At 35.4% G+C, this 19,259-nt stretch overlaps 3 protein-coding genes across 4 annotated transcripts; 2 read left to right on the top strand and 1 right to left on the bottom strand.

Moving 5' to 3' along the window:
- The first annotated feature begins 2,051 nt into the window (after positions 1-2,051).
- LOC111465672 (uncharacterized GPI-anchored protein At3g06035-like) lies at positions 2,052-4,410 on the top strand. Its single transcript, XM_023110178.1, has 2 exons — positions 2,052-2,181; positions 3,778-4,410. Exons 1-2 carry the CDS (start codon positions 2,091-2,093, stop codon positions 4,287-4,289), a joined length of 603 nt encoding a protein of 200 aa, XP_022965946.1. The 5' UTR covers positions 2,052-2,090; the 3' UTR covers positions 4,290-4,410.
- Positions 4,411-5,436: 1,026 nt separating this feature from the next.
- On the top strand, positions 5,437-13,285 carry LOC111465430. 2 transcript variants are annotated; one of them, XM_023109803.1, is made up of 10 exons: positions 5,437-6,345; positions 7,414-7,686; positions 7,777-8,025; positions 8,114-8,179; positions 8,983-9,474; positions 9,552-9,617; positions 9,908-10,072; positions 10,507-10,723; positions 10,800-11,126; positions 12,548-13,285. In XM_023109803.1, exons 1-10 carry the CDS (start codon positions 5,587-5,589, stop codon positions 12,652-12,654), a joined length of 2,721 nt encoding a protein of 906 aa, XP_022965571.1. In that variant the 5' UTR covers positions 5,437-5,586; the 3' UTR covers positions 12,655-13,285. The 2 variants fall into 2 exon arrangements, with proteins under 2 accessions (XP_022965571.1, XP_022965569.1); XM_023109801.1 differs by having other exon boundaries at positions 9,549-9,617.
- A 2,409-nt stretch (positions 13,286-15,694) lies between these two features.
- Positions 15,695-18,987, bottom strand: LOC111465609 (peroxisomal adenine nucleotide carrier 1-like). The gene is made up of 5 exons (XM_023110080.1): positions 18,709-18,987; positions 17,791-18,022; positions 16,655-16,801; positions 16,380-16,537; positions 15,695-16,293 (listed from the first exon to the last, which is right to left on the bottom strand). The coding sequence occupies exons 1-5, from the start codon at positions 18,849-18,851 to the stop codon at positions 16,020-16,022; spliced, it is 954 nt and encodes a 317-aa protein (XP_022965848.1). The 5' UTR covers positions 18,852-18,987; the 3' UTR covers positions 15,695-16,019.
- Positions 18,988-19,259: the final 272 nt, after the last annotated feature.

Below are 19,259 nucleotides of genomic sequence, written 5' to 3'. Positions count from 1 at the left end.
AAGGAAAAAATGATAACTTAAATAATTAATTGTTATTAGTTGATTTATTTTTATTAAGTCAAATTTTAAAATAACTTTCATTTATTAATAAATATATTAGGACTAATATGACAACTTTAAAATTTTAAATTTCTTTATAAATCAGTTATAATAATTATTTGCAAATAGATAATTTAATAACATTTGATAAATAATTAATATAATAATCCAATTAAAGCATTAATTAGTTTCATAAACATACAAATACAAAAGAACTACCTATTATAAAAATTGTAATTGTAATACTAACTCAAAACGAGATATTACAGGTAAAAATAATATACGAGTGCCATAAATTCACAAAAATATTTTTTTTACCAGTAAAAATGAATTAAATAAATATATGATTATTTATTTATTTATTTATGACAGTAGAATATACATTTTAATAATAATAGTTCAATATTATTGATTATAAATTTAATTTAAATTAATTAATTGTTATTAAATAGTATACAGAAATATATTGTAATAAACAAGAAAAAAAATTTAAAATTATGATAGGATAATAATGAATAATATAATCAAAGTTAATCCAATAAATAATTATAAATAATCAAATTATGATAGGATAATGATGAATAATATAATCAAAGTTAATCCAATAAATAATTATAAATAATCAATAAATAATGAGTTATAATTATTACAAAAATGAATTTTTGTATTAACTCAATTTAACTAATATATTAATTAATTAACTATATTACAAAGGAAATCACATTCCTCCAATTGTTTTTTCTTTTAATTTTTACAAATGAATTAAGTAAATATCTCAATAAATTATTATTGATTTATTAAATTAAATAATTAATTATATCAACTTTGTTAAAGTAATATCAATTAGTTAATTAATTATTTAACTACATTCAAAATATAACTCATAGACAAAATTAAAAGCAAAGAAAGGAAGAGACAAATGGAAAACATTAGTCAATAGAAAAATATGGTGCATATAAAGGGTTGAAAACCGTGTAACAAACATGGGTCCTAAGGGTTGAAAATTGTGTAACAAACGTGGAGTATGCTACCCTAGGCAAATGTTGAAAACTGTAAATAAAACAAAGGTTCAGCTTGCCTATGCAAATTTTTAATACTGTATATCAAACTTGGGTCCGACTTTACCTATGCAAGTGTTGAAAATTGTATATCAAACTTAGGTTCGACTTACCTATGTAAGTGTTGAAAACTGTATAAGAACATGGGTTCAGTTTGCTTGTGCCAATGTTGAAAACTATGTAACGAACCTGGGTTCAACTTGCCAGTACAACACACACGAGCTTAGCTAGTCTATGCAAGTGTTGAAGACTTTGATGCAAGTGTTTGAATTATATAGCAAACATGGGTTCAGCTTGTCTGTGCACATATTGAAAACTGTATAACAAACATAGGCTCGACTTGCCTATACAAGTATTAAGAACTATGTAACACTCAAGGTTTAGCTAGTCTATGTAAATCTTAAAAACTAGTAACAAACATGGGTTCGACTTGCCTATACAAGAATTGAAAACGGTATAGCAAACATGAGTCTAGTTAACCAAAACTTCAAACTAAACGGCTCTTCATAAATGAGAAAACTCCAACCTTCTAAATATGATATAATAGGAAAAAATAGTAACATGGGTTCTGTTAAGGTATGTCTATTTCCGTTCAACAAAACTTCAAGCTAAACGGCTCTTCAAAAACGAGTAAACTCCAACCTAAATATGATATAATTGGAAGATGGAAGGAATTGGAAGAATGTGTGTGTGCTATGTTTGGAATCTTGGATAACAAAATTCCTCCTCCACTGGATGCCAGATGTAATGTCCACAACAATTCCCGGAGACAAAGCTTAAGAGAGTAACCTGCCCACTATTTTTGCTTAGTAAACAAGTAAATCTAGAGTCCAAAGTCCTCCTTCACTGAAGGCCATCTGGAATATCCACAGCAAAACCCGGAGACAAGAATAAAGGTCGTTTCCTCCCCTCTACCCTTTATAAAGAATCAAACTCCCCAACACTCAGCCACTCACCACAGCACAAATACACTCTCAAAACTCAAATCCACCAATGGCTTCTTCTTCTTCTTCCTTCTCTCTCTTTGGCGTTTTCGCCATTGCCTTCCTCGTCTTCGGCTCCTCTCCTGTTCTCTCCTTTAAAGGTACAGTTTCCTCTCCCTCTCTCATGCTTTTCTGGGTTCGTGTTTCTTTCCGTTTTTCATTTAGGAATTTCTTGTTGAAGGGTCACTAGTAGATACATGTATGAATAGATACATGTGTTGAAGGGTCACTCGTAAATACATGTATGACTAGATACATGTGTTGAAGGATCACGAGTAGATACATATGTTGAAGGGTCACTCATAAATACATGTGTTGAAGGGTCACTCGTAGATACATGTGTTGAACGGTCATTAGTAGATACATGTATGACTAGATACATGTGTTGAAGGGTCATCAGTAGATACATGTATGAATAGATACATGTGTTGAAGGGTCACTCATAAATACATGTGTTGAAGGGTCACTCGTAGATACATGTGTTGAACGGTCATTAGTAGATACATGTATGACTAGATACATGTGTTGAAGGGTCACCAGTAGATACATGTATGAATAGATACATGTGTTGAAGGGTCTTGTACATGTATAGATACATGTATAAGTACGTGTATGAATAGATATATGTAGGTTCATTCGTTCCTAATTAAATAGATGCATGACTTTTGGATAATGAATGGTAACGGAGAATGTCCAAAATTACCTATATGTATGTTGGTATTGGTGGAAGAAGTAGAAAATCAATCAAGCATTTCTTCATAGTTTTACAAAATTCTCCTCTCAAAGAATTCTACCAAATTTCTCTCTTCATCACCAACATTTCTATATATATGTATATCACCAACATTTCTATATATATGTATATCCATCAGAATTTCTAACCAGAACCAGAGATGGGGGATTGAAAAAACCAAGAAAAAGGCATTTTTCTCTAGGAATTTATATGGAAATGACAGTCTGAGCATTGAAGCAATCAAAAACCTTCCAATTTTGGGAACATAACAATGAATTTGTTCCTTCATTGCTATCAATCTGTACAAAACTTGTAAGAATATCTTAGATAACTGTTTTTTAATCTAATCTGATACAAAATACTTCTCTATTTGATAGGGATGATTAGATGAACACGACTCTTTATAATTGTATGATATTGTCTACTTAACTTCCAAAAGACTTCATACCAATAGATATAGTATTCCTTGATATTATAAACCCATGATCATTTCTTAAATTAACCGATGTAGGACTTTCATCATCCAACACCTCCCTTCAAACAAAGTATGCCTCCCCTTAATCGAGGCTCAACTCCTTTTTTTTTTGGAGTCCTTTGTTCGACATTTGAGAATTTACCAATCTATTGGCACGATTAAGTTTAGGGCATGGCTCTAATACCATATTAGATGAACACGACTCTTCACAATAGTATGATATTGTCCACTTTGAGCATAAGCTCTCATGACTTTGCTTTGGACTTTCCCAAAAGGTCTCACACCAATGGAGATAGTATTCCTTGATTATAAATCCATTATCATTCCCTAAGTCGGCTCTCGAATTTTTATCATCCAATAAGTACTTCAAATGAAATTAAATCTTTTGATTAAGAAAATTAAAAACAATCAAACAAGCTCTTCAAACATGGAGGACAACAGTCTGCAAATGAATGCTCTGAAAATAATTTGCCAATTACCTGACTGCAGTTGAAGAAGATAAAGAAAACCTTCTGCAAGGCCTAAACGGCTACCGACAAGCACAGAAGCTCCCGCCGTTTGAAAAGAACGCAAAAGCCTGCTGCATCGCAGACAAAATCGCCGACGTAGACAAGGACCATCCCTGCAACATTACCACCGCTAATTCAACCGTCACCGCACGCCACCTCTCGCAGATCGCGAATTTCGAGCATTACGCCGAGAAATGCAAGGTCGACCTCAACACCACCGCCGACGCCATCGTGATGCCGGTGTGCGTGCCGGATATGGTTGAGCCTATGCTGCTTGCCAACTACACGCAAACGCAGTACGCCCAGTATTTGAACAATTCCAAGTTCGTCGGCGCCGGCCTCGGCGTGGACGTTGACTGGATGGTGGTGATTCTCACCACCGCAGAGCACGGTGGGAGCTTTGCCGGCTCCGGCGCCGGATCGGTGGTGGCTTCAATGGGAGCATCGGTGCTGGTGGTTCTGTTAGGGCTTTTCCTTGTGGGAAATCTGTGAGATGGTGAAAGTGTTCTCAGATTTGGCGCCAATGTTCGTTTCTTGGTTTGCAGTTTGTTTAGTATGTAAACGACGTCGTTTCATTTCAATTGAAAAGTGTAATTTGAATTTTCTTTTATTAAAAAAATATATATATATTGGGTGCTAATTCTTTTTTTATTTAATCAAAATGAATAATTTACAAAATTAACCCTTCAAATTTCAGATTTTTATTAAATTTAAATTTTAAAATTATATATAGTAAATTATTTGATAGTTTTAAAATTTGTATGAATTAAATTTATTATATACAAAATTCAAAATTTAAAGTTTAAATATTTTTTTAACTAGAAAAAGTGTATTTATTTACCTAATATATATATATATATATATATATATTTTAATAATTACTTTGGTTTGATATAATTTTTTTTAAAAAAAAATAGTTGTTAGTTTGAAAATTTGGTGTTTATTTTTTAAATTTGACTCCAAATTTTAATATTATCTAGAAAAATAATTAGAAAATAATCTTAATTAAAATAAAAATTAAATAATTATTAAACTAGTAAATTATATTATTTTAGTTTTTAAGCTTTAAAAAATTAATTATTTTAGTTCATCAGTATATTTTAATCTCTAAAATAGACGTATTTGTCCGTTAATTAAATATTTATCAATTTATAATATACTTATTATGATTATTTTATGAATTTTTTAAATAAAAATAAATTTAATTTTTAAAAAAATTAGAGAAAAAAAAATTAATTTAAAGGCTAAATATAAGCTTAATTTAAGATTTATAAAAATATAGAAAATTAAATAAATGTAACTCACGGAAAATTATATTTTTTATATATAAAAAAAATATAATTTTTAACTTTTTTTTTAAATTGTAATATAAAAATATTTTAAAATTTTTATTTGCGTAAAAAATACCTTTAAATTTTTTTAAAATTTGAATGATGATCTTAAATTTTCAAATAAATTAAAAAAATACTTTTATCTTAATACTTTATATAAAAAAAAATAATTAATTTTTAACGGTATTTTAAAAAATAGTATTAAACTTTAAAAAAAATTCACTAATATCATTCCATTTATTTATTTATTATTATTATTTTTATTAAGAACAATTTTAATGTTAATTTAATATAATGGGTCCAAACAATAGAGGCCAGTTAGATTCACTCTGTATATTCCGGCTAAAATGCGCGGCGTGCGCATTTGTTGAGCGTCAAGCTCCTGAATCTCAATTCAACCGACGCCGACGGTGACAACCGGGTAGACAAGGAGGGAATCGGAGGGGAGGTTCTTCGCTATGGTAGACGAGGAAGATGATGAGAATTTCGGCGACTTCAAATTCGGTATGAATCATCCCAATCAGATCAATAATCGAACTTCTTCCACGAGCATCGATGATGATGATGATGATGATGATGATGACTGGGGCGATTTTGTCGACCATTCCTCTCAGATCGGCGTTGGTTTCGATCTCTCCGGTGGTGTCTCCCATGCCCATTCTTCTCCCAATTCAAACGTCTCCGACATGGCTACGAAGATTCAGTGGGCGAAGCCTCAGGGGGCTATTCCGCTTTCGATTTTTGGTGAGGAGGAGGAAGAGAAGGAGGAATCGGGATCCGGTGGGGTTGGGTTTGGAGAAGATTTGTTCGTTGGAAAGGAGAGTGGTTTGGCGAAGAAAGGAGGGAGTTTAGGGGTCGGGGTTCGGATTGATGATCTAATTGCGAATTTGTATAGTTCTAATCAACAGATCGAAGCCGGAAGTCAGTTGAAATCGAACATGGCGTTTGATCCTTTAAACTTCAATGATTCCTCGAGTATGAAAGCTAATGGCTCTGATTTGAATGTCAATGGCGTTCATTCTTATGCGAGCCAAACGAATTTTGATGGAGATTCTTTGAATTTTGAGGCTAATGGAGTGAAGTCTAATGGGTTCCATTCCGACTTGACCAACGTCGGTGAGAGCATTGAGGATGATGTTGAGGAGGTGGACGATTTTGATGGCTGGGAATTTAAGGCTGCAGAATCGATAACGCCAATGGAAGATCAGCAATCTAAGGTAATATCCTTTTTCCCCTTTCTAACGAGGTTTAAGGCTTTTGTTCTTGGCTTGATAACGAACAAAGGAAGTTGAAATTGAACTCCATGAATTGGTTTGGTATTCAATGTATGGGAATGGAAGTACATCTTTTTCTGGGCATCAATGTGTTAAACGTAGGAGCTAGTAAAAAAAAGTTAAATGCAAGTTGGAGCACCTTGGAGAGTCGAGTCGAGTCGGTCCCTCTCAATATTGGTTTTCCTTTTCTTTTTTTTATTACTTTTTGTTTTGATTGCTTTCAAATTCAAATGGCTTTGGACTCGAAGAAGGGGAGCATGGGACATGGGACATGGTGGTGAATGGATTCAGGGAGGAAGAGATGAAGAAGGAGAAAAGAGCGTTATTCACAATCTACCAAGGAGTAGATGATGCACGCTTGAGTGGATCTCCCCTGCAAAGTCTTGGTTGGTTGGGGTTGGTTTTTTCCCTCAAAAAGAATGGAAGTAGGATTCGCTAACCTTTGGGCCGGAGTCATTCACACCAATGCCATACTTCTTCAGTCTCATGCTCCTATAAGGCTTTTATAGACTCCACTTATTGTAATAAAAAAGAAGTGCAGCCTATCTGTCACATTCAAGCTTTCAAGTCCGAGAATGGCCAATTGGAAAGACTGTATGAAAAAGTAAGGAATAAGTTCATCTTGAAGGACCTCTATCTCAAAACCCCCGGATCAGATAGGAATTTCAAATTCAGAGTCAGAGTTTTGTTTTCATTCACTTGATTAACATTAAAATAACCATTTTGGTAACTATCCCAGGAAGAACTGGTTTTTGAACCATTTTATCTGAAGATGGAACCTGCAATGCTAATTGAAGGCAAAATTCACGCCGGTATTGTTAGAAATATATATAGTTCTGTTTGATTTTAGTTATGATATGGTATGAGCATAACTTTTAACTTATATTGAAGACTCCTATAGTTGGTCCTTAGAGCCTTCCATAATATGTCTATATCTATGAACTGCTATGCGTATAAGAGAATGATACTTTAAGATTGACATTCAATAATCTGAAGGTTGTCTATGAACAGGCTTTTGAATTTGCAATCAATGGACATAACCACGGAAATTCAAATGTGCAATCAAATGGAGCTGTTAACAACATAGCTGAATGGGACTTCGGTTTTAGTTTTGATTCGCGTCCTGCGGTCCAGCATAGCAACTTATTAAACTCACAAAATAAAAATGGTCAGAATGATCTAAATAATGGTTTAAATCCCTCTCCTGTTGATCGGAATGCCAAGGGTGATGTACGTGTGTGGGATTTCAAGGATGCCTTTTCTAATGCATCAGAGTATAAGTCGGTGAGTTGGTAGGAATGTTTTAGTATTGTATTGAGAAGGTTGAGGTATTTAATAAATTCAGTTATGCCGTACTTTTTATTTTCTTTGTAGGAAGCGTCGAAGCCTGTCGTCGTTCCTCCTCCTAATGGTGTAACTCCTGATGGGATTTCTCACAAATCCAGTGAACGAAAAATTGACTTAAATTTCAATCTTGATTGGGGGAAAGAAGACAGAAAGGTTTTGAATGGAAACCGCGATGGCAACTTCCATGAAACCGGGAAAGATTCGAACACTACTCTATTTAATGAGAATATTTGGAATTTCAAGTCTGCACTTTCAGATTCTGGATCAAACAACAAGGTATTTTTAGCCTGGCATATTCATGATATTTAAGTTCCATTTTTCACTCTAATCGAAATTGATGTTCCACGTCTTACTTTGGCTGTAGGGAGAGCCAGTTGAATCTGTCTCTGGTCTTGAAGCTCCTGCTTTTGGTTTCAATAATAGTAGTCAGGTGGTTGCTCATACCTCCTGCTGTATGATAAATTGCTATGGTGTTGTTTTGTTTCTTGTAACGTCGGAAATTTTTTTGTCATAGCAAAGGTTGATTATGCTTCATAATGCATTAAAATTAGTGAGAAGCTGTCAATTTATTCGTCGTAGTTCTTTTATAAGGGTGCTTCTGCACTTTGGGGTCGGAAATTTTTTTGTCATAGGAAAGGATGATTATGCTTCATAATGCATTAAATTTAGTGAGAAGCTGTCAATTTATTCGTAGTAGTTCTTTTATAAGGGTGCTTCTGCACTTTGGGGCGGGTACAAACTTTTAGAGAAAAGGGATTCTTCCGCTCTTGCTCAGATTCTTAAAGAGAAATTACTGATCCTATCATGGCAACGCACTGCGTGTGCTGGATGAATGTATATATTAATGTCCAAAAATATAGCTGCATATTCTAAATCTGTAAACCATATTTTTTTCCTTTGCATTCTAGATGGGAAAGTTTCTTTAGTTTTTATTCTTGAAGTTTGAGGTTAATTTGTGTTCGATCGATTATTGTCGTTGGGGTCGTTTTGTTTCCCCCAAACCTTGTAGTAGTAAAGACTTTGATATGGATGATCCAAGTATTCTTGTTCTAGTTCTATGTAATTTACCTTCTATATGGATGTAATATCCATGTCCAAATCCACAATCTTACGTTGTATTCTACCTTCATTGTTTTATATCTTGTCAAACCTTGAGTTTCCATGTTCGTTTGTTTCTATAGACATATTGTGCTTTGGGCTGTAATGATTGGTTCTTTCTATTTTTTCTTACAGAGGAATTCGGAATTGCTGTACGGTCCCGGAAAAGCCTTGCCCTTGTCAATTTTTGGAGATGAGGGGCTGGAAACTACTGATGATCTCTCTTTGAATCAAGATTCTTCTACCTTTACATCTGTTACCCGTGAAGGACATGATGCCAAGAATCCTGATTCTAGTGTATCTATCAATGACTTGATATCAAGTCTATATAGTCAAGCTGAGAAAAATGGTTCCATCAAATATTCCCCAGAAGAAAATGAGAATGGAACAAATTCACCATCAAGGATGTCATATTCAGATTTAGGCAATGAAGATGATGATGATTCCTGGGAGTTTAAGGATGCATCACCGGATGTTAACGTGCCAGATCAAACTTATGTTACTACTCTTGGAGATTTACCCAAGCAGTCATCTGCTAAACTTCAGTTTGATTGTTACGTGGATCTTTATCACAAATTAAATCTTGCTTTGAACCATGTTGTTCATGGCCTTCTTGAGAATCTAAAGGTTGGTAATCTTATGAACATGACCTTGCATGATATGTGTTCTTAAAGTTTTAATTTTTTTTTTTTTTTTTTTAGAAGGCTCAAGATAATGCCTCTCTTTCTGATGAAGAAGCAAAATTAAAAGCCATCTATGAAGAAATTCAGGTTAGTAACGATGCGTGCTTCTTTATTCCTGGATTTTCCTTTATTATAATCGCTTCAGTTTTGAGCCATGATGAATCTTTTTACTCGAACTTTCTCGAGATGTATACTTTCATTTGATTGTTTATGTAAACACTCATTGTTAGAACTTATTCTTTTTCCTTTTGCATTTGCATCTCTTTTCGTAATGATTACGAGTCATATTTGCTATGAGATGCCAATGCTGCGTCTTTCTTATGGAATATGTGGTATTTTCCTGTGAACTTCTTAACGAAGTTTTCTTCTTCCTTCAGAATTTTAGTGCCGAACTGTCTCAAGAGAACATGACGACGGATAACTTCTCATCAGATGTTCTCCTTCCAGGAAATAATTCTTTTAGTGAGCTCTTTGAAATGTTGCGGGATCCAAGGTTTCAAATTCTCGACAAAGAATTTCAGTTGTCAGAAAGGCTTCTATTGGTAAGACTCCCTTGCATTAGGACGATATTTGTTTATTTTTGGCACGAAACAAACTTTTGCTATTAGCTTTTAGAAATTTGAATTTCCTAGTGTTCGAGGTCGTCCACAATCACTCGCCGTTGCCTGGTGTTAGAAATTTGAAGTTCCTTCTGTTGCAAGCATGGATGTATTTTTTAATTCCAAATGATTTAGGAAAGTCGTGATTGCTGCATTGCATAAGGATGTTCGAGTCTGGTATTTTTCTTTTCTAGAATTTAGAATCTTGTGGATTTTCTTTTTCTTTTTTTTTCTTTTTTTTTTGTACTTTTTAGGACATCTAAAATACAGAGCAATTTCAATTACACCTTTATGCTCCAAATCTAGAAGTATTTGAATATTTTGTCCTTGCTTATGGATACTAATTACTTGATCATGCTTCCTTGTTCTATTGATAGGCAGAAAATGATTTGAGATCAGCTGTTGAGCTCTTGAAACACGTCGTGTCAACTCTGAAGATTCTCAAACTTGTATCAGCGGAGGAGCAATCGAACTATGTTTCTGTATGGAACAAATTGCTTTTAATTTGCTTTCAAGAACTAAAACATGGTGCCTTGATTTGGAAGGAATCCGTACAGAGAAATGTTGAAAGTTGCATATTATCTGAACCTCAAGGTACTGCATCATTTAGCACCACGGTAATATTCCAAGTTGCAAATTAGCTGACAGTTCTTCCCTACCATTGTTTCAGGAAAACGGTATATATGCGCCCTCGGAGAGATTTATAGGGTAGTTCAAGTGCTTAGAGCCTCGGTTAAACTTTACAAGCCATGGGTCCTGTTAGGTCAGGTTGATCCCAGTGGCTTGATTTCTCTTCTAAACGAGTGCTCCGATATTTGGTCGAGTTCAGGACTCCTTGAAGCTCTCTGCAAAATAGATGGTCCTATTGATTGCAATGGATTAATGCGTTCTATCAATTTTATACAGAATCTTGATGAATGGGGTCTGAGAAAGCATGTTCTCTTGGAACAACAACCTACTTGTTGTCTGTCACTCTTAAATGCTGAATCGATTCCAGGTATGCACCAATTCTATTGTTCTTTCTTTTCATAGACTTCATTAGAACAAAAAAATTATAGAAGAAGAGGAGAGGAGGCATCGACCCGCCCACAGATGAATGAGATAACAAGAAAGCTACTCCATTGTGCTTGAATATATATAAAAATCAAAATGAAAAGGACAATTACAAATGAGATACGAGACCCTGTTACAATTATCATCGAAAACTTGTGACTTCTTTCCTTTCAAAACTCCCGAAGAATCCGTTTAAGCCTTTAATGCTGTTCATTCGTATCATTTAGGCCTTTCTCTTTGTAAGCAAGGAGAAAATTCAAGAGTACTCCAGAAACTCCTTGTTTTGACTGACCTATCATTTGATAGTTAGAATCCATGAGTTTTGGTAAAGTAAAAAAACGTAGTCAAATCCCGAACTGTTAGTTTCTTCTCGATTGCAAGTCCCTACACCCCAACTTCTCTAATTCAACAGTCAGCCACCATGAAATCGTTGGAGATGCTCAAACGAACCTGGGCAACTTAGTGCAAGTGTGGCTAGTTAGCATCCCATGATTTGGTCTTTGGAGTTTATACAGCCTTATTTACCCAACTAAAGGCAGAAAACTGATTTGATTCGAACCACTAGTTATGAAAACTTTCCATATGCTGCTTCAGAGTAAACCTACCAAGACGATCAACAGACTGCCAAACCCGTATGGCATTCAGCACGACATTCTTTTACCTTAGATCCTGAACCCCTTCCTCCGTTGGGTTTGATAGCTATAGCCAGTACTTCCTTTTCTCTTTACGAAAAGCTATCTTCATTCTGAAGGAAATGCTGAAGTTAACATAAGTTAACGTTTATTCTAGAATCATATTGCATGACGAGGACCCTTCTAGTCCTTGAGTTAAATCTTAGTGCTGTGTGTCACGATTGTACATCTTCAACCGTGCAGCGTCGTGATCTTGACACACTCACGACAAGTCCTACTTTCTCTCAATGAGGTTGTGACTATGTATGACATTGAAAACTTTTAATATTCCAGTATTGTGCACTAACACCACCACCTCCCATCCCCTCACCCCACTAGAACAAATAAGAGATCTATCCGTACATCATCTGCTACATATCTGGAGTAGTGAAGGAGCTTTCTGTGTTTCAGCTTGACGAGCTAGTTGATTTTCCAAAAAACGCATAACCCCCGAGATTGTCATAAAAGAAGAAGAGTGTCAAGGGACTTGTGACTAACATTGAACTTGGTAAAATGAAATGGTTGAATAACTGAAAAATGAGATTATTCAGGAATACACATTGAATGCTAAGATTACACATTGAATTGAGTTTTTGGTAGTTGATCCATACTCATACTCATAAAAGTGTTATATTATATCCCATTTCTATGTCCCTCTTTGTAAAAATCATTTGAGATTTTGTTTTCGCATTAGGGCTGGATCTAGTGGTCTGGAATGGGAAGAACTACTTCTTGAAGCTCGCAAACTTATGGGCAAATCGTATAGGCCGTGATCCTCCTTTCATTCGATCACACAAATAATAGGTGATATAAGAGGATCCAGAAATCCAGCCTTAACTGTTTTGTATAATACTCTGGATGATGTGGCTGTTGCCATTTTCTCCAAACACACAGTTTCAATGGCTTTCATCCCAGCTCTGCTGCTCATCCCTGTGGATGTTCAATAATAGGAAATGCTAGATGATTTCACACTTCTTGAGATGATCATGAAAGGAACACTTTCTGGGTTTTCAAGAAGATCAAATATATATATATATATATATATATATATATATCCATCTGGGTCTCTTGTGATCCGATCCATACTCCGCCATTCTTTAGAAGAGCTACCGTGTAGCGATTCGACGACGTTTCATATTTTGTATCATATTATGCTGTCCAGAACTGGATGGATGCAGTACACAACATACATAGAGAGGAATCTTATCATATTGGAGGTCATTTTTGTTTCAACGTTTTTTTCTTTTCTTCAAAATCCATTTTGGTTCTTGTTCAAATGCTATATTTCTAGTTCAGAATCCCAGAATTACCAGAACAATATCTGTTATTAGGGTGGAACTGCTTCTTGTGTACAATGTATGTATGTATGTATGTATGCATGTATATATTGGTATTTATATAGTATGTGAATGCAATTGATTTCATTGTTCCATTGTGTTCAAGTGTTTATACCAACATATTATTATTATACCTTACTACTATTACAATTCCTGGATTTGAATGGCTGTATAATCTGAAAGTCCTTCACCTATTACATTTCTTTGCAAGTCTGTATTAAGTGCTAAGAGTTTGATTTCATGGGTTACTCTTAAAACTCTTAGTTTATTTTGTTTTTCTCTTCCATTTACAGGGAAATTCTATTATATATATATATATATATATAATTGTTATAAATTCTCTTAAATGCTTTAGTGAAATGAATTAGTTAGTTGAATTGTTATATAATTTGGTTGTTTTTTCTTAAAATTAGATTGAGTTGAATTGAATTGTGTCCGCAGTTGTTCTGACCATGTTCTGACCATTTGTCGGAGAAAAAAGAACGAATGGATCTTGTAGGATTTTCGAGAAATTTTTCGATTTCTTCTAGAAGTGGATGATTATTCATCTGCTTCTCACGTTTCGTGAATAGCTTGGACATTGAGGAATATCCAGAAAAGCATTTTGGGATTTTCGAGAAATTCTTCGATTTTTTCTAGAAGCGGATGATTATTCATCTGTTTCTCACGTTTCGTGAATAGCTTGGAATATCCAGAAAAGAATTTAGGGATTTTCGAGAAATTCTTCGATTTATTCCAGAAGTGGATGATTATTCATCTGCTTCTCATGTTTCGTGAATAGCATATTTCTTCTAAAAGCGTATGATAATTCATCTACTTCTCACGTTTTGTGAATAGCCTGGACATTGAGGAATATTCGGAAAAGCATTTAGGGATTTTCGAGAAATTTTTTGATTTCTTCCCGAAGCAAATGATTATTCATCTGCAAATCATCTGCTTCTCACGTTCCGTGAATAGCCTGGACATTAAGGAATGTCCAGAAAAGCATAGGGATTTTCTAGAAATTCTTCGATTTCTTCTAGAAGCGAATGATTATTCATCTTCTCACGTTTTGAGGTAGTTCTTTAACTTAATTTTAATTAAATATTTGAAAAGGAGTGAAAAAAAATATTTTATAAATTAACATTTTTACTTTTATTAAAAACAAAATTTTTAATAAATAATCCTTTTTAAAGTTAGAATTGAATTATATTTATTATTTTGATTAAAAAATTTATAACCCAAACAATTTAATTGAATTTTAATTACTCTAGGCCTAAGAATCAATATTTCATCCTCAATTTATTTTCCTATTTATGTCTATATTTGAGGTTTATTGTGATATATATATTCCACCCATTTCGAATTTTATTTATATAAATTCAATATATTTTGTTATTTGTAAATATATACTCGGGTATTTTCTCATCACCATCATAATTATATATGTATATATATATAGATATAGATATATATAGATATATAGATATATAATTATGTGGTATGAAACCATTGTATGACCATAAAAAATCCTATTTCTTAAGCACTCGTGGGCAGTAGCGGCTCAATCCAACGTTATGACCAGCAAGAGAAATTTTAAGGTAATGAGACTCCGACAATGTTTTCGAACATTTTCGGTTATTGGCTGAGGAGAGCAAGCACGGTTATAGTAGCAGAGGAGGGCGAGCAGCGGGTAGTGGCAGACGTTTTCGACGATCTACAGTTAGCGATCGGGGAAGACGAGCAGCAAGTTGCAGTGAAGGAAGGATAGAATAATGCAAATGAATACACAGATTTTGTTTTCAAACCCACTTTTTTCTAGCTTCTCTGAACTTCACAGCCATCAGCATTTTTCTAATCTAATTTTACAACACCCACGGAAAAATGGTTTTCACTCGCGTTCTAGAGCGGTTTTAAAAAACTACTTTTCCCTACCAATATCTCAATATTCTCCTAGGAAACAACACCGAGACTTGGATTTCGAAGAAAGGGCGCCTAAAACGGAACCTGGGTTGGGAAACCCCAATTTGGTTTAAAACCGAGTTGCGGACAATATTCCCTTGGAAAACAGCACTGAGACTTGGATTTCGAGTTGTTCTCTCGGCTATTCCACACGCTGCCTAGCGGAGGCATGGTTATCTGACGTGGATTCTCTCTTTTCTAGTGGATGCCGAACCTGCTGCCCCATTGACTAAGAAGGGGCAGGCGTAGCAGCTACATGGACCCCTTCCGTTTTGCCCACGCATTCTCGGGCCAAGCTGGAACTCTTTATGCGAAAGGGCATGCAAAACCCGAAGACTGCTATCCTACCTAATAGGCCAACAGGCGGAACAAGGAGAGGGCCTAACAATCATACCACGCTTTCGAAAAAGTGTGTTCCCTTCAAATAAGACACACCATAGGCCATCCTCAGCCTTCTTCGTTTTTGATGAAAAAGAAATCCAATATCAATCTCCGAAAGCATATTCCTTCCCCTCCCTTCGATATTTTTCGACATTCTTGCTCTCAGGAATGCTCAAATTCGATGATTACTAATCTCCAAACAGCTTTAATAGAATTTATGTAGAATGAAATGTATGGTTACAAACTAAGTTACTTGTGCTAATTCAACAAAAATTCATGGCATTGGCTTAGTCTAATCAAAGCCTACAGTCATGTTCTAACTGAGCATATAATCCTCTAAACAAGATCCAAAGAGTAAATTTTATTTTGATAAAACCAACACTAACCTTGCATTATATCCATGGGAATGGTGCTTATTCCATTGTTATTGCTTCTTCTTCTTCTTCTTCTTCTTCTTCTTCTTCTTCTTCTTCTTCTTCACATGTTCTTGGTCTTTATGGACAATTTTCAGCTACTTTTTAGTCTATGCCTTGTGAGAAATAGATACCTTCTGGCTGCAAGTATTAAAACCCACGTAGTTGAAGTGATCTTCTCTTTGATCATCAAAAGCAGAGCTGAACTAAGTACAGTTTTCAAGATCTGTGCTTGCAATCCCTTGAAAAATCCTGGTATTCCTTCTCTTTTCCATATTGAATGGACGACGCCTGGAACTGTTCGTTGGACCTTTGGACGGTTGTCTTTGGTTTCATCGTCATGTGCTGCTTGGATCATCACCTTACACCTGCGAATCGAGAAAATCTTAATTGTTTGAATGTGCTAGACGAGTAAGGAGAGGAGAGTTTCGGTGACGAAAGAAAAATTATGCACCTGATTGCAGGATATGTCAAAATGGTGGCAATACTTTTCGAAATTGCACCTATTACAAAAGCTGTAAAGGCAGAAAGGACTACTGGAGATGAACCTTGTTCTGTTTTGTTTTGGTTTCCCTTGAGGAGGTTCTGCTTCAGCTGATCAAATACTGTATACTGCATTGAATCAAAGTTTGTGTTAAATTGAGAGAATGTTGCACAACTTGAATGCGTTCGGTCACGTCGAGTTCGAAGAAACGGATGACTGAAAATTAGCATAGAGAGGGTAAGTACCTGAATGGCAGGGTTTGAAGTCAGCAGCAAGGAAATTCCAAGGCCATCGAATGCATCACTCCAACTGCCCTCGGTCAGTGTCGTGAAAAGCCCTTTCGATTTTCCGAAGGCACTTGTCTGCATTCTAGAGGAGGCGGTATCCAGGGGCTATACAGTGGCAAACCAAGAGATAATTTCAGTAGAAACATTAAACTTCAGTATTTCAATAGGAGTTCTCAAAGAGACTTGGAACAATATATAACGATGACGTTGAACAAAATTTGCAGCTCGATATTGTACACGATAATGCATTAAAAGAAAACTTCTCTTGCAACACTAAACAAGATGTGGATGGACAAAAGGCAAAGTATTCTTTGCTTTCTTTCACTCTTTCTTCATCCATCATTCCAAAAAAAGTAGCACACTGAATTGAGAAATTAAGCTAAATCCTTGTAAACAAGGAATTGCCATGTCTATGTGAGATCCCACCTCAGTTGGAAAGGGGAACGAATCATTCTTTGTAAGGGTGTGAAAACATCTCCCTAGTAGACGCATTTTAAAAACCTTGAAGGGAAGCCCGAAAGGGAAACCCCAAAGAGAACAATTTCTGCTAGCGTGGGCTTGGACTATTATGAATGGTATCAAAGCCAAACACCGGCCGATGTGCTAGCAAAGACGCTGGCCCCAAAGGGGTGGATTGTGAGATCTCACATCAGTCGAAAAGGGGAACAAAACATTCCTTATAAGAGTGTGGAAACCTCTCTCTAGTAAACACATTTTAAAAACCTTGAGGGAAAGCCCAAAGATGACAATATCTGCCAGCGGTGAGCTTAGGCTGTTACAGTTGATTGATCGTCTCTTATTTCGTAGCATCATGGAAAATAAAGTTAGAATCATCATAATTCATACCAAATTTTCAGGGTCGCCAAGAGCACGTGATATGTTAATTTCAACACAATAAGAGATAGAGATCAATTATTATCTTCCTCTTTTATGTGATTGTATCTCATTTTTAGAAATTTAAACATCAAAATAACATGTTTCACATATCCCAAACAAGAATCTACTATTTTCCTCTAAGAACTCAAATTCAGGGCATGCAATGATGGAAAAATAATGTGTTTTCACCATATGGTTGACAACAGAGACATCCCAACCTGAGTTAAAATGGCATTGCAAGCTCCAGCAGCAGCAGCAAGTAAAAGGTTTGCTTTGGTTCCAATTGATTTAGCTCCAGTTTTTGCCAGATATAGTTTCTTGAAGTAGCTATATCCATAGAAATACAAAAACTGAGAAACAAAAGATTGTAGATTTTTGGTTCCCAGTCCCTGATACAGCGAAAGAACTTGATTTGATTTTATCGCTTCCCATAACACATCTGAAAGATACCTACACAATCCAAATCAACCGAATCAATTCCGATGCAAAAACAAGAACTACGATACAAAAATTTTGTGGCATCGAATTAGTTTTCGAGAAGAAAAGCAGCAGCACGATTTTGAACCACGAGGTAGTTCCATTCATTGGGCTGTGTTGTGTCAAAAGTGTTAATCAGAGGTATCATCCAACAAAGTCCTGTCTATTGCGTTGTTCTTCCAAAATCATCATTTCATTAATAATCTGAACGCCATGAACCCAAACAAGCCATTTGCATCCGTACTTCAATAAAATCATGCCATCCAACTCACAAGAATGCTTTCAAATTAGTAACAGGCGATTTTCCAGATTCCAATGAGCTTGAAATTATGCCAAACTTCCCACAGCTCACCAGCCAACCACTTCAAAAACTCTCAAATTCTATAGAGACCCCTCAATTACGAGATAGATTTCCAACGATCATAAGATCGAGCTCCAAGAATATGTCGATTACATTCATCAGAAACTAACTCAATTTACTATACAAATTCCTTAAAAAAAGACAGTAACGATGGCAGAAATGATACTCCAGATCACGATTCGAAAGCAAAACAAGAAAGTCACCCAAAACAATCAATGCAACCGTCAAGAAAACAGGGGAAACACACAAACATAGATCAAGAAAAACAAAAACCAAGGCAAGAACAAAAGTGAGCAACCTGTATCTCCGTTGGCCATGGCTTCGAACCTCGGCTTGGTATTTGGACTTGCAGGTATCAAGCGGGTACAAGATGGTGGTGCTGACAAGCGAACCAATCGCACCAGAAGTTGCCTCCGAGAGCGATTCGAGATCAAAACTCATGGCTCTCTCTCTGCTCTGATGAATCAAATTTCGAGCAAATTCAAACGGTATTCTCTTGTTTGGGTAGGTACGAATTTATACGGAGACAAACAATAGGAAGAAGACGATGAATTGCCGAGTTAAGAGAATTGAGCGCGTGATCCCGGTTACGTCTTTTGAAGAACTAGCGCCACCGTTCGGCATATTGGCCGTCCGATTAGGTTTGCAGCGATTGGATCAACGGATGAGATCGCTTCATTTCCTAGCCCCAATTTGGTCATTTTATTTCGTCTAGAAAACAAACACATCTACCTTTTTTGGACACTAGTAAGTAATGTTTTGTATGCGTGCTGCACGTGCGCACGTGCGTAATATATATATATATATATATATATATATATATATATATATATATATATATATATTTTT

The sequence above is a fragment of the Cucurbita maxima genome, unplaced genomic scaffold (genome assembly GCF_002738345.1).
Source record: "Cucurbita maxima cultivar Rimu unplaced genomic scaffold, Cmax_1.0 Cma_Scf00029, whole genome shotgun sequence".
Taxonomy (NCBI): domain Eukaryota; kingdom Viridiplantae; phylum Streptophyta; class Magnoliopsida; order Cucurbitales; family Cucurbitaceae; genus Cucurbita; species Cucurbita maxima.
The sequence above is the reverse complement of the archived record's forward strand: the minus strand, read 5'-3'. Positions and strand labels throughout refer to the sequence as shown.